We start from the raw sequence: 16,263 nt of genomic DNA, 5'->3' as shown, positions 1-16,263 counted from the left end.
GCCAAAATCAGATTTAATTCATGCATGTTCTCACGTTGATGATGAACGTGCATGAAAAAGCGTGACCCAACTTCAATTTGGACATATACACATGATTTTTATTGTAAAGCATAGGATAAATCTCAGTATAAAAGAGAAGATATTTACACTCAGCACATGTTTAATCCAACTAAACAGCATCTCCTACATGCAATCTTTTACTACAGGCAACCAAACAACATCTAACCATATCCAGGCTCATTCAATACAGGCAACCAAACAAGCGCATCTGCATGTACAGAAATAGGGCAAACTCAGTCTGGATTAGAGAGATGGACCAGGCTAGGATGGATCAAGCAACCAAACACACGCATATGGATTCGGTTGATTCACTGGCCTGGTGCATAACAAAAATGGAGCCATTAAAGTGAAAACGTAATTTACCTTTAATTTTTTAAAAAAACCTAAGTCAAGATATAATTAACAATAAAAATGGAATTGCAATAGCGTTAGGATTCAATTATTATTTCTTTAAAGAAATTAAGCAAACATTGTTTTGTTTCGATATGATATATATGAAATCCATGTCCCAATCGAATATCAACCCACCGTTCCAGAGTTGTACAATATATATATATATATATATATATATATATATATATATATATATATATATATATATATATATATATATATATATATATATATATATATATATATATATATATATATATAGCAAAACTAATATGTGCACCCTCATACAATAAGGTATTGTAAGCCCCCCTCTTCTAGCCTGGTCAAAGCTCTCTCCCACCGGTCAAATCCGTCTTTTGACCTTTTTCCACGCCCTACCTTTGTCAACTCTCGTCTATCTAAAAAGTGTAGTAACACGGCGACAAAAATACAGTAACATGTCATATAAAATGCAGTAACAACGTTAAAATATAGTCATGACACATCTAGTTTTTTAAATCACATTTTTTTAACCAGTGCGGTGAAAACGGTTTTGAAAAATAATATAAAATACATGAGATATTGCTCTCTAAAGATTGGGAATACAATATTTTAGCTCTCTCATACGCCTTAGTTGTACTATAAACAGTATACTGTCATGATTGTCATGATGTTACTATACTTCTATTGTGATGCTACTGTATTTCTATCACGACGTTACTGTAATTGTGCAACACACATGTTCCTGCACATATATCACGATGTTACTGCACTTCTATCACGACGTTACTACAATTGTGCAGCAACAATACACATATTTTATAGCAACATAGCGTTATTATTACATAGATATTTCTTAAGATTTCAAACTTTAAACAACTTTATCTCTCACCTCATATATTATATTTCAATAACTTTTGTACCATATTGTTTTCAAAAAATTGTTTTAAAAAATAGATCCCTGATGGGTATGTTTCAACATTGTTACTGTAAACTAGTTGTCTTGTTACTGCACTTTTGTCGTCATGTTACTGCATAATTCCTGCACTTTTGTACCATATATATATATATATATATATATAGCTACGGTGAGTTGCAACTCACGGGCTGCTCCGTGAGTCGGGGTGCAAAAACATATTAAATCACCTCTAAATTTTGATTTATATGGCTCACTAGATTCTTTGTATCAAAATCTTGTAGCACGCAAAATTTTTTATTTTTTCATATTTTTAAGTATTTTTTTTAGATTTTTAAATGTGATACATAACACATTGATTATTTTATTAATGTAGTACGGTCACTTTAAAATCTCAAAAAATATTTAAAAATCTCCAAAATAAAAAAATTAGCGTGCTACACGATTTTGATATAAAAAATCTAATGAGCCATATAAATCGAAATTTAGAGGTGATTTGATATGTTTTTGAACCCGACTGACGGAGCAGGTCCATGAGTTGTTAGCATAGGAGCTTAGGTTCTTAGCATAGGTGCTGGTCCGCGTTCATGATCGTACGTTGTTCATTAACTATATTATTTATTAAAATATATATGGAGTATATATGTTTATCGGACTGGTCAATATTAAATTATATATACATGAAACATATATATGTTTTAAATGTAATTTTATATGAAATTATTCTTTTTAATCCCGTGGTGAAGCACTTAGTCTGATTAGCAAAGCAGAATTTGAGGGCCAGGGAGTGCAGAATAGCAAGGACGATGTACGTGGTGCATGCATGCATGCACGGCCGAATCCGATTTTTACACGGGCGCTGATTCGTACGTGAGAGCGTGGCGCGGTCGGACTCGTAGTTTGTTTGCATGGGATGCATGCCGAGTCCGACCCTGCCACCCGCATCGACGTCAATCTGGACCCCTCCCCAGTATATAGTCCATATCAATCCTAGCGCCACTCATTGCGATTGTGACTTGCGAGCACCAATTCGATCGGTGTTTGATCAGACGCGGCGCCTGCAACTGCAATGTCGTCGTCATCGTCAGCCCTCCCTGCCACCATACCAGCGCCGACCATGAACGGCACTGGCGTCCGCTCGGTGTGGGACCACAACTTCAAGGCCGTGTCCGACATCGTCCGCTCCGTCGCGCGCCGAGCCCGCCACGTCGCACTCACCGTGCAGTATCCAGGCTGCCCTTTCGTCGTCCAGAACGCCGGCGAGCGGAAGCCGTACGAGAAGCTCACAGCTGAGGAGAGGTACCAGGAGGTGAGGGCTAACGTCGACGCTCTCAGGCCGATCCAGGTCGGGCTCGCCATCCGCGCCGGCGACGGCGAGCCGCTCGTTTTCGAGTTCAATTTGAGGGGCTTTGACATCAATAACCCCGCCGACCTGAGGGACCCCAAGTCTATCCAGTATCTTGAAGCCCGCGGCGTCGAGTTCAGTAGGCTGCCGCGCGACGGCATCGAGAGCTGCAGGCTGCGGTGGCTGCTCTGGGACTCCGGCCTGATCCGGGCACGGCCGTCCTGGGCGACGTTCGCCGGCGGGTACCACGTGGCGTACGCCGTCAGTATTCTCACCGGGAGGGAGCTCCCGGCCAGCCTCGACAGCTTCACCGAGAGGGTGGCCTCTGTCTTCGGCCGCGGCATCTACGACGTGAAGAAGATATCCAGGGAGCACCACCCGGGGCACACCGGTGCGCTGACGAAACTCGCCGAGCGCCTCGGCATCGTGCCGGCGGAGCAGGTGCACGGCGTGGTCGCCGGCGCCGGCGCCGCGCTGGCCCTTCGAGTTTTCGAGACGCTGAAGGAGACGGTCGAAGCTAGCTGCTTACAGGGGCAATCCCTCGAGCTCTGTGGTCTCCACTTCAGGTGAACATAGGAGAAGATGGACATCGGAGCACCACCGTTGTGTTGTGAGAAGAACAGATTAATGGGATAGTCCATTCTACCACTTTATTATTTGTGAATTGTCTTCCAAGGCTCGTGTGATTATCAAGTCTATGTGTTCTTCAATTCTACCGTACGTAGAACTGGTGTGTGTATTAGGAAAAAGTTTCTTAGTGTGGTGTCTGTATAAGCACGGAGTATTTACGTCGTCCGTCGGTCCGATCACGTGACGATTGAGTTAATTGTATTTGCGCTGAACTTACATCGAATTGGCTTCATGGCCCAATGCATGAAGTCGTCTTCTCTAACAGCATCTCCAAGAGAATGACTAAATTTTAATTCTCCAAATCGAATTTTAATCATTCATTTTAGTTTTGGCAACTCGAATTCACAGAGTTCATATCCAAGAGACTATCCATCCCCACTCTCTAAATCCTAGCAAGGGGAGGATGACAAGGGGTTCCACATAGCAATTGTGCTAGTAGAGGAAGAATGAGTTGCTAGATTTGGCCATTAAGGACTTAAGTTTAGCTATTCAAATGGGCATGCAAGTTAAATAGTTACTCTCTCGGAGAACACTTTTTATGCAAAATTATTAAATTTAATTATAGCAAGTGAGATGACCATTCTGTTGGCGGTGCTCTAAAGGGTGAGGGGAGGCATGTTTAAAAAAAAATTTGTAGTGCGTGCGTTGAATGTGATTAGCGGTAGAGATTAGGATCAGGCGTGTTAGTGGGGGCAGTCGCCACCGCCTACAACAAATTAATTATTAAAATTTAGATTTTAGTCCCAATACTAACTTGTCGTTTGTTATAATTTTTTTATTATCAAATATATTTGACAATAAATTGTAAAATTAATACAAAAAATTTGTCACCTAAATCTGTTATTATATATCATTATTATTCTGATTTTAGGGTAGATTATTTTGATTGCAAGTGAAATACTTTATTTTATGTTTAAAGTTTATGTATGTTTATATAAACAGTTTATGAATCAAAATATTTTACTTATATAAATGTTCCTGAATACAAATATTTTGTTTACGTACAAAGTTTACGGAGGGAACTATTTTTCATATATATTTTTTCGAGTAGAAGCTTGAATTTTTTTTGTTCATTTTTTTTCATGTATAAGGTCTTCATACCAAATGCTATAAATTACTTTTTTTTCTTTTTCATGGATTTTTTATAATATAGTGCAAAGGATTTTTAATATTTAATGGGACAAGTTAACAAAACCTCAAATTACATAGGCAAAATGAGCTTTTGAGCTAGCACTTGCACACACTCACACGACTAATACCCTTGTCGTGTTAAAGTGTTAGTTGACCCTTGACACACGTGACACCTAAATGGAATCAGTAAAGTGCGTACGTAATTTAGTTTTTACTTTTTAAAAAGGTCTAAGAAAAAGTATAATTAACAAAATATATGGAATCACAGTGGCATTATGATTACATTTGTACTTTTGTTTATAATAAACCAAAAAGATGTTTTGCTTTAATAGGATGATAAATTCACATTCAACGCATATTTCAGTCCACCATGCTATAATTGAACGACATATAAGGCTTTTGTGGGGGAGAAGATGGCCTTGCACGGGCAAGAAAAATGGAGAAATAGAAAATTTGAAAATCAAAATGTTCTTAGTAACGGTCAGGGTGTAGTGTTTAAAATTAAATATTTACATCAAATAAAATGATTAAATAGAGTATGACTCGAAGAACTTATTGAAAATGATATGATAGGTTTTAGTGTATCTCCATCTTCAATTCCTTCGTTGATAAAATGCCATCCATTTTATTTATTTTATTTATGATATTGAGTATAATTTACTATTCTCAATTATAAGCTTTCTGATGTGACATATGCTCTGTAAACTAATTATATGTTTACTATGTATGCATAATTTATTTTAAAATTTTAATTTTTTACAAGTAAAAGGTATTTTTTTCATACTAAGGTATGAATTGTGTCAAAAAATCGTTTTGCTTTGTTTCAATCATATGGTGATCATTTGTCTGTGCTCGACAAGAATATGATTAAAAAAAAAGTTGAGATGAGATTCCGAGCTCCAAGGTCCATCCATCAATTGCTTTAGGCTCACAAAGTTAGTAAGCCCAGCCCATCCATGGCAGTGCATTAAATATGAACACGCTACCAGTGCTCGAACCAAACTAAACCTGCATCGACCAAAACACAGACAAATCTGAAGATGCAAAATCCATATCTTCTTTACTACTGTAAAAGGGACAGTCGTCATCCTTCACACTCCCGTAAAAAGTGACCAACGCACGCACCTAAAAATTAAATAAGAAAGATCGCACCTAAAAGAAAAAGAAAATCCCACGTCGTGTTTAAAACAGAAAAAGAAATACACACGTCGCACGCAACAGAAAAAAGCAGCACACCCACCCACGCGCATCGCCCCACGCACCCACGCACGCAGCCTCATGCGCCGCCGCCGCTGTCGCCGCTTCTCGCCGACGCTCGCCGCTGCCACCGAACCGAAGCCGTCGTCGCAGGCCGCCACTTCTTCGCTGCCACCGGCCCCCGCCTCCGCATCTGCTCTTCCACCGCGCCGGACTCATCGCCATCAACCTCGCCCACTATATCCTCCAGGCCAACACCAACAACTACGCCGTCGTGGTGACTACCGAGAAAGTCACGCTCAACTGATACTTCGGCAACGACTGCTCGATGCTGCTTCTAAATGCATCTTCCGCATGGGGGCGCGGCGGCTCTGCTATCCATCCGTCGCGCCGACGCCTGGCTAGCCAAGTACCGACCGCTTCACACGGCGCACAGGGCGCCACCCACTGGTGCTTTTAGCTGCGTGTACCAGCTCAAGGACGGCGGCGGGAAGGTAGGCGTGTCGCTGGTGCGGGAGCCGATGGCCGTCGCCGGTGATGCGCTGAAGACGAACATCACCACCCTCGGCTCACTCGTCCTCCCGCTCTCCTAGCACCTCAAGTTCCTCCGATCGCTGGTGCTCCGGCGCGTCCTCCGCGCCCGCGGCGTGCAGCCCTACATCGACCCCGGACTTGTGGCGAGCGTCCGAGCACTTATGCGTGCACGGCGGCCGGCCCGTGTTGGAGGAGGTGCAGCGCAGCCTCAGCCTCGGCGATGGCGACATGGAGCCGAGCAAGTGCAGGCTTCACCAGTTCAGCAACACCAGTAGTAGCTCGCTCTCGTACGAGATCGGCTACACCTAGGCCAAGGGCCGATCGGCTTTGGCTCCGGCTTCAAGTGCAACAACGTGGTCTGGCGCGCGCTTCGCGATGTGCCGCCCGTGTCCGCCGGCGGCGCCGACGACGACGATGACGAGCACCGCCGCACGAGCTGCACGCAACCCGTGGGTGGACACAGGGGTGGATCTAGCGGGTAGGGGCTCCCCATGGAAAATAAGAGAAAGGAAGGAAGGGAGAAAAAAATAGATACATACGACTAGAAATAACAGAGTCCAATATAAATTCTAGAGATAAAATAAGATCTTAAAGATATACGATAGAATATTTATCTTGTAATTCAAGTTTCTCTTTGTATGTAATATTTTCCATATGGTATTAAAGCCTTGATTTCAAAACTAGTTATCTATTTTAAGCCCAGGTCGGCACGCCGGCAGCAGCCGCGAGCCATCCAACCGAGCAGCAAATCAGACCTCCGCGCGGTGGCAAACATGCATCGCGAGCTGTCAATCTCGGTGGCAGCCTGCATCGCCAGCTTTCCATCTCTCCGTGCAGATCAACGGCAAGGGGGCGGCAAGGACGACGGCCATGCGTCATTAATTTTCAGCACAGATATAGTGCATGTATCAATTATTTTCTTCCTTTCAATTAGCCATCTCTCCGGAAATTATTGATAGATTAAATTTTCTCTAATAATTCGTATTAGATAAATTTCTCTTTAGCCACTATATATCATCTATAGATTAGATTAGATTCTTCTCGCTATAAAATCCATCAAATTCTAAGCGGCAGAAGCAGAGGAGCGGCGACATCAATCAACCAACAAGCAAACACTGCATCAAGCATCCGACGTCTTCACCAAGCCTCCACGTCCGTCAACAACATGCATCGATACATCACTGATGGTCTACATTAACATGGGAACAACACGACGCTGCTACGTCCATAACGATGGACATTCATCTCGCGTCATCTGACAGAAATCTCTGCAAGACGCTTCATCAACGACGGCATCGACCGCGTCATCTACGATGGGCAAAGACTGCATCAACCTAGCATCACTATGGTGGTGATCTCCTACACGGCGTACGGAGTACAACAAAAAATTGGTGACCCGAGGTCAATAGCGTTCTCTGACATTTGCAAGATGACCCAAGGACATCCTCTGACATATGCAAGACGTTTCCAATGGCATCCTCTGACATCCGCAAGGTGCCTCATCTATGATCGCAGCTTCGTCTCTAATTTTTTTCGCCTTCGGCTATATGCGGCTACATCAACTATCATGTCTACGACGACTACGGCTACCACATGATCGACTATCTCGACAAACATTACAACAAATCATCCTTGACACTATAGTCAAAAGCGTCTGTGTCATCGCTATCGTTCATGACACTCCCGCTATGACTGCGGGAGGGAATAGAGGAGAGAGACAAGGGATGACACAGAAGGGGACGCAGTCACCAAGGTAGAGGACCGAGACGACACAGAAGGGGACGCAGTCACCGAAGTAAAGAACTATCCATCAGAGATGCAAATGATGATGGAGAAATAGAGAAGAAAAGATGATTTAAAAATGTGAGAACTTCAAATCAAATTTTATGACATTAAATAAACTTGTAAGAAAAAGTTGCCAAAAAGAAAGTCGTAGAACTCGTTAAGGTCTACCAATTTTTTTTGTTCATTTCTTCATCCAAGTTTGATTGAACTATGTCGACGATTGATGTTAACAATGAACTTATAGGGTGGCTATCGGGCTCGGATTTCGATGGTTAAGATGAAGAGCGAGACGATTTACCCAGGTTCAGGCTCTCGACGTGGCGAGATAATACCTTACTCTTGCTTGGCGATCGTATTGCGTAGATGAATCTCGGTTGCTCTCAAGGGGGCGCCCCGTCCTCCTTATATACTGGGGAAGGGGCTTCAGATATGATAGAGTTCTAATCTAACAAGACTAAGATCTATCCCAATTTTGTTATGGCCCGAAGTACACGGCATGCAATCCGATACGTACCAGGCTCCTAGCCGCTACCATGCAGAAATATTATCCTTCCTATTCGGTACCCTATTGACCGTACATATTCGTGTAGTCTCTGGATACCCCCGGTATAGGTATCCCACAAACTATATAAAATTTGAATTTTTAAAATATAAAAAATTCAAATAATTTTTAGGTAGTAAAAGATTTCAAATGGAAAAGTTGTCAAAAACAAAGTTGTATAACTTATAAAGATCTATAACTTTTATATTGGTATTTTTTCTATATGACTTTGTTTGAATAGTTTGAATATGAATTTCAAATTATGACAACTTCAAACAATATTTTCAAATACTAAATAATTTCATCTGGAAAAGTCATCAATAATAATGTTGTATAACTCATCAAGATCTATAACTTTTATTTTGATCATTTCTTTATCCGAAAAAGTGATTTATAAGATTGTTCACAAAATGTATTGGATAGTTTTACAAGAGAAGTATATTTTGTGAATAATCTTATAAATCACTTTGTCGGAGAAAGAAATGACCAAAATGGAAGTTATAGATCTTGATGAGTTATACAACTTTGTTATTGATGACTTTTTTGGTTGAAATTGTTTACTACTTCAAAGTATTATTTGAAGTTTTGAAATTCAAATTTTTAATTGATAAAACAAAGTCACAAGAAAAAATAGCCAATATAATACCAGTAAGAACACAATGATAGAGCATGATTTTAGAAACATTTAGAAAAAAAATCATCCAATTTGAAGTTCACATGAGTGAGATACACTAGTTTTAAATTTTTCAAATTTTATTTTCGCATATGGTTGGTTAAGTGGCCCATATGGAAAATTTGATTTTTTTATGCGGGCGCTGAAGTGAGCCACATGCAAAAATGACCTCATTATCATATGATAACCGGCGCGAAAAACATCACAATAAATTAGCATATGATTAATTAATTATTAGCTATATAAAACCCTTAAAAATGAATTGCTATGATTTTTAAATCAATAGTTTCCTATATAAAATATTTAAAAACACACTGCTCAGTGGCCGGTTTGAGAAGCGTGCTAAAAAAAGAGAAAATCTCGATTTGTTAACGTGGGCAAACAAATAGAGCGTACGTCATCGCCCATGCACCGCCGCCACTCGCTCCCATCCGCGTGAGGGAGGGCCCCTGCGTCGCCCGGCCGTCCGGCCATTGACCGCCGCCGCCAGATCCGCGCGAGGGAGGGCCCCCTGCGCCGGATCCGCGCCACCCAACCGTTGCCCGCCGCTGTCACTTGCTCCTGCCGTCTTCTTCTCGCCGCGGCCCCCGTCGCCCGCTGCTCGGCTGCGGCGCCCGTCACCCGCTCCCGACGCCGGCTCCTCGGTCGTGCCACCCGCTCCTGCCACCTCCTCCTCGGCCTGGCGTAGATCGAGGAGAAAGAGAGAGGAAGAGAAAGAGAGTGAGAGAGAGGAAGAGAAAGAAAAAGATTGGGGTGAGCCATCAAAGAGAGGATGGGAGAGTAGAAGACATGAAAATTTTTCAAGTGCTCGGGAGGGAAAAAATTACATACGATCCACTTCAAGGAACCGCATGCAAAAATAGATTTTTATATGCAGCTCCTTAGGTAGACCGCATGCGAAAATAGTTATTAAAAAATTAATTTAAAAATATGAGAACTTCAAATCAAATTTTATGATATTAAATGAACTTGTATGAAAAAATTGCCAAAAACAAAGTTGTAGAACTCGTTGATTGAACTATATAAAATCTCCAACAAAGTGATTCATTTCTTCATCCGAGTTTGATTGAACTATATAAAATTTGAATTTTTAAAATATAAAAATTCAAATAATTTTAATGTACTAAATGATTTCAAATGGAAAAGTTGTCAAAAACAAAGTTGTATAACTTATAAAGATCTATAACTTTTGTATTGGTCATTTTTCTATATGACTTTGTTTAAACAATTTGAATATGAATTTCAAATTATGACGACTTCAAACAACATTTTCAAATACTAAATGATTTCATCTGAAAAAGTCATCAACAACAAAGTTGTATAACTCATCAAGGTCTATAACTTCTATTTTGGTCATTTCTTCAACCGGACAAAGTGATTTGTAAGATCGTTCACAAAATGTACATCTTTTCTACATCTCTTGTATAGTTTTATAGGAGAAGTACATTTTATGAACAATTTTATAAATCACTTTGTTGGAGAAAGAAATAACCAAAATAGAAATTTTAGATCTTGATGAGTTATACAACTTTGTTATTGATAACTTTTTCGGTTGAAATCGTTTACTACATCAAAATATTATTTGAAGTTTTGAAATTCAAATTTTTAATTGATAAAACAAAGTCACAAGAAAAAATAGCCAATATAATACCAGTAAGAACACAATAACATGATAAAGCATGATTTTGGAAACATTTAGGAAAAAATCATCCAATTTAGAGTTCATATGAGTGAGATACAGTAGTTTTAAATTTTTCAAATTTTCAAATTTTATTTTCACATACGATTGCTTAAGTGGCCCGTATGGAAAAATCAATTTTCCCATGCCGACGCTTAAGTGAGCATCATGCAAAAATGACCTCATTTTTGCATGCGGCCCTCCTAAGAGACCCGCATGGAGAAATCGATTTTTTTCATACGGGCCACTTAAGCAGTCGTATGGGAAAATAATCCTCGATTTTTGCAGACGCCACTAGTTATCGTCCGTTTACAAAAATAATAGTGTCTCGTACATGAAAATCACATTTGTAGTAGTCATGTACCTGATGCCGAACCCAACTTCCCATGAGTACAGGTTGTAGAAATCATAGGCCTCTTGTAAGCAATCAAAAGATAGGCCAGGCCTATGGTGTGCTTTGTAACCTTGCGTACACGTCTTCTTCCCGATCAAGTTTTTGATAGTGGCCTCGAGGGTGCAAATGCTGCCAGGTTCATACACCTTTTCTGAGAAGTTCGCCGACTCCTAACCCTACACTCCATAAATCCTGTGTAAAATCTCAAAGGCACAACTGGAAATCTTAATAAACCTCATCATGCGCATGACACACACGCAACGAACGATGAAATGCTGATGGAGCACAAACTCTTGTTGAGCACTGACAACTTCACAACCTTGATATATTTTCTAGAATCCGTGCCTTCGAACCCAGCTAGAAGTTGATGTATCAGAAACCACCGATGATCTGTTGGCGCCGCTAGAGGAGAAACCGTTGGTGTCATCGACACTCGCCGAACTAGCCCGATCATCACATCGACTGGCACTGTCTTCCTCAACCCGGATGCCCGAAAAGCAGTACAAATTGGCTAGGTTAATACCATCAATGCGAAGCTGACCCAGTTAGCCCATAGAAAGATTGATACCTCGAGCCAGGAGAAACCTCTTCACCTCTTGGAAGATCCATGTCTGGGGGGCGGGCGGCTAGGGAACGCCATAGCTTGGCTTGGATCATGAGCAACAAACCCATGGTTCTCTCCGACGCCATCGACAGCAGGTTACATCACCGATGGATGAGCGCAGTACTGGTTGCCAGGAGATTGACGAGCGAGTACTGCATGGGTGAGCGGACCATGGCCGCATCGTTTAGTGGGTTAGATAACCGGCCCAAAAAACATCACAGTAAATTGCATATGATTAATTAATTATTGGCTATATAAAACCTTGAAAAATGAATTGCTATGATTTTTTAAATCAATATTTTTCCTATATAAAATATTTAAAAACACACTGCTCAGTGGCCGGTTTGAGAAGCGTGCTAAAAAAAAGAAAATCTCGATTTGTTAACGTGGGCAAACAAACAGAGCCTACGGCAACGTACCATGCGAGATGTTATTTTTTTCTCTCATTTCAAATTCAAAGAAACATTAGCCGAGGAGAGCCGTGGTCAGGATGCGTGGGCCCGTTAGTAACTTTGTGAATACGTTCATCTGTAACTGCTCTGCATGCAGCGGCCGAAGCCGAATCCGATTCCTACGTGCGTGCGTGGCACTATATATGCATGGGATAGAGACATCGCCCCGCATCGACGTCGATCGTTGCGATTGCGAGCACCAATTCAGAGTTCGCCTGCCTTCCCTGCCAATAATGTCATCGTCGTCGTCCGCCTTCCCTGCCACCATGCCAGCGCCGGCCATGAACGGCGCCGGCGTCCGCTCCGTGTGGGACGACAACTTCAAGGTTGTGTCCGACATCGTCCGCTCCGTCGCGCGCCGAGCCCGCCACGTCGCGCTCACGGTCCAGTATCCAGGCTGCCCTTTCGTCGTCCAGAACGCCGGCGAGCGGAAGCCGTACGAGAAGCTCACAGCTGAGGAGAGGTACCAGGAGGTAAGGGCTAACGTCGACGCTCTCAGGCCGATCCAGGTCGGGCTCGCCATCCGCGCCGGCGACGGCGACGGCGAGCCGCTCGTTTTCGAGTTCAATTTGAAGGGTTTCAACGTGAATAACCCCGCCGACCTGAGGGACCCCAACTCCATCGAGTATCTTCAAGCTCGCGGCGTCGACTTCGGTAGGCTACCGCGCGACGGCATCGAGAGCTGCAGGCTGCGATGGCTGCTCTGGGACTCCGGCCTGATCCGGGCACGGCCGTCCTGGGCGACGTTCGCCGGCGGGTACCACGTGGCATATGCCGTCGTGATTCTCACCGGGAGCAAGCTCCCGGACAGCCTCGACGGCTTCACCAAGAGGGTGGCCTCCGTCTTCGGCCGCGGCGTCTACGACGTGAAGAAGATATCCAGGGAGCACCACCCGGGGCACACTGGCGCGCTGACGAAACTCGCCGAGCGCCTCGGCATCGTTCCAGCGGAGCAGGTGCACGGCGTGGTCGCCGGCGCCGGCGCAGCACTGACCCTTCGAGTTTTCGAGACGCTGAAGGAGACGGTCGAAGCTAGCTGCTTGCAGAGGCAATCCCTCCAGCTCTGTGGTCTCTACTTCAGGTGAACACAGGAGAAGATGAAGATCGGACCACCACCGTTGTGTTGTGAGAAGAACAATTCATGGGATAGTCCATTCTACCACTTTATTATTTGTGAATTGTCTTCCTAGGCATCAGGTCTATGTGTTCTTCAATTCTACCATACGTAGAACTCGTGTGTATCTTTACTACTACCTCCGTTTTATAATATAAGATTTTTAACTTTTTTAGTTGTAACGTTTGACCATTTGTATCATTCAAAAATTTAGTACAAATATAAAAAAATGACAAGTCGTACTTAAAGCTCTTTTAATAATGAAGTAAGTCACAAGCAAAATAAATTATATTTCCATAATTTTTTGAATAAGACAAATGATTAAACATCGCAAGTAAAAAAAATCAAATATCTTACATTATGAAACGGAGGGAGTACTATGAAAGCCTCCAGTGGTGGTAGCAGTGAATCTGCCACCACCACTTGAGGCTTCACCTACTCCCATTGCATTTTATAATTTACCCACTTAACTTCGTAATATTAAAAATCTATCGAATCTAGATGGATATCTATATAAAATCAAATTGATATGGATATTTCCTATATAAAAAAGATGGTCACATATTTTATAAAAAAAAATTTTGTTTATTGTACAAATAACATAATATGTTTTTATCCTTCGTAAAACACAGACATTCAACATGTTAGGAAAAAGTTTGTTTGTGTGGTATCTGTATAAGCACGGAGTATTTACGTCGTCCGTCGATCCAATCACGTGACGATTGAGTTAGCTGTATTTGCTCTCAACTTTTACATCGATTAGGGTGATTAGCGGTAGAGATTAGGATTAGGGCTCGTTAGCGGGGGACAGTCGCCACCGCATAGAACAAATTGATTATTAAAATTTATATTTTAGTCCCATATCTAAATTGTTGTTTGTTATAATTTTTTAGCATCCAATATATTAGACAATAGATTATAAAATTAACACAAAACATTGTCACCTAAATCAATTATTATAAATCATTATTATTCTTATTTTAGAGTAGATTATTTTGATTGTTGTACGAAATTCACGACTAAAAATATTTCTATATATAATATTTTATTTATGTATAAATTTTATGAACAGAAATATTTTCTTTGTATTTAAAGTTTATGACTAGAAATATTTTATTTTATATTTAAAGTTTATGTATATTTATGTGGACAGTTTATGAAACAAAATATTTTACTTTCACATTCCTGAATAGAAATATTTTGTTTACCTTAAAAGTTTACCGAGGGAACTATTTTTCATATATATTTTTTCTAAGTACAAGGTCGAAATTTTTTGTTCATTTCTATTTCAAGTAGAAGGTTTTCATACCAAATACTACAAATTACTTTTTTTTTCTTTTTCATGGATTTTTATAATCCAGTGGAAAAGTTAACAAAACCTCAAATTACATAGTCAAAATGATCAAACAACAAATTGCATTCATGCCTGAGCATTTGAGTTAGCTCTTGCATACACTCACGCCACTAATACCCATGTCGCGTTAGAATGTTTGTTGATCCTGACACACGCGACACCTAAATGAAATCAGTAAAGTGGGAATGTAATTTAGCTTTTACTTTTAAAAAAAGTCCAAGTATAATATACCATTAATAATAAATCTAGAATTGCAGTAGCATTATGATTACGTTTCTAATTTTGTTCATGAAAAACCAAAAAGATGTTTCGCTTCAATAGGATGATAAATTCACATTCAATATAGATTTCAATTCACCATTCTACTATTGTACGACATATAAGACTTATGCATGGGGAGAAGATGGTCTTGCACGGGGGAGAAGAATGGAAAAGAAGAGATATGAAAATAAGAAATGGAAAAGATAGACAAAAACGAAGGACAAAAGAAAGTAAAGGCTGAAAAATCAACTATGATGAAAAAAACTGTAAAATCAGCTCAAAATTTAAGATTGAAAATTTAAAATTTGGGTTATAAGCCTAAATATAAGCGTAAAGACCATGGTGATATCCTTCTCAAATCATTCCACTTTGAGTGTTACATGACCTGGACGAACTTCGTGGCGCACTGGCGCTGCTTTGGATTCAGCAGTGCAGCGATTCAGTCGGAGAAGACGGGGTAAAAAAAAAAAAGAAAAGTATACCAGATAAGAGAAGCCTAATTACGGCTTTGTTGTAATCAACATGGAATAATTCGACCACGCATGCATAGGCCACGACGACACCGTCCACCCCCACGTCCCGGAGCAGAAGAGCTTACTGACGCAAGAAGTCGCTGATCACCCGGTGCTACATGGCCCGACGGCCGCAGGGCTGCGCGCGAGCCCTTTTTGTCATCCTACTCGGAATGGGAATCCTACTCGGAATCCCCTGCGTGGTGCGTACTCGGAATCGGAGCATCAGCCGGCAATAAAAGGGCGCCAACGATCGCCGTGCCAATTAACATTTGCATTTGCGCTTCGTTCTTGCGGCGTCACCACCACACGCACAAGGCGATCACCGCTCGACATCCTCGTCTCGCTCGCCATCTCCTCTTCCACACCGCCACCAAATTCTCCGTCAGCAATGGCGAGCGCCGGCGGCTGCTCCCGCCTGAAGAAGCGCTGCCGCTCGGAGATGGAGGCGGTGCAAGCCCTCGTCAGGAAAGCGGAGGCTTTGGTCGCACGCAAGGTCGCCCGTGGTGGCGCGGTGCTCTCCCCGGCGGCGGCGCGCCCCAAGGCCCGCCCGTTCCATCGCCGCGGCAGGAACGAGTCTCCTGCAGGCGTGACGAAGCCGACCGTGATCATGACCATGGCCCAGAACGACGCAGAGGGTGCGTCCGCCGCCGTTTCCCGCTCGTCGCCTTGCGAACTCGAGGACGGCGAGATCACCGATGGGAGCTGCC

General features: G+C 42.1%; 2 protein-coding genes across 2 annotated transcripts; both read left to right on the top strand.

Moving 5' to 3' along the window:
• The first annotated feature begins 2,417 nt into the window (after positions 1-2,417).
• On the top strand, positions 2,418-3,263 carry LOC102715123 (probable CCR4-associated factor 1 homolog 11). Its single transcript, XM_040525161.1, has one exon. It carries the CDS (start codon positions 2,418-2,420, stop codon positions 3,261-3,263), a length of 846 nt encoding a protein of 281 aa, XP_040381095.1.
• Positions 3,264-12,545: 9,282 nt separating this feature from the next.
• LOC102705730 (probable CCR4-associated factor 1 homolog 11) lies at positions 12,546-13,397 on the top strand. The gene has a single exon (XM_040525160.1). The coding sequence runs from the start codon at positions 12,546-12,548 to the stop codon at positions 13,395-13,397; it is 852 nt and encodes a 283-aa protein (XP_040381094.1).
• The last annotated feature ends 2,866 nt before the right edge of the window (positions 13,398-16,263 follow it).

The sequence above is a fragment of the Oryza brachyantha genome, chromosome 6 (assembly GCF_000231095.2).
Source record: "Oryza brachyantha chromosome 6, ObraRS2, whole genome shotgun sequence".
Lineage (NCBI taxonomy): Eukaryota > Viridiplantae > Streptophyta > Magnoliopsida > Poales > Poaceae > Oryza > Oryza brachyantha.
The sequence above is the reverse complement of the archived record's forward strand: the minus strand, read 5'-3'. Positions and strand labels throughout refer to the sequence as shown.

What these genes read in the sequence shown, in the direction of transcription:
- LOC102705730 (XM_040525160.1), top strand. Translation starts at nt 12,546, where the DNA reads ATGTCATCGTCGTCGTCCGCCTTCCCTGCCACCATGCCAGCGCCGGCC.
- LOC102715123 (XM_040525161.1), top strand. Translation starts at nt 2,418, where the DNA reads ATGTCGTCGTCATCGTCAGCCCTCCCTGCCACCATACCAGCGCCGACC.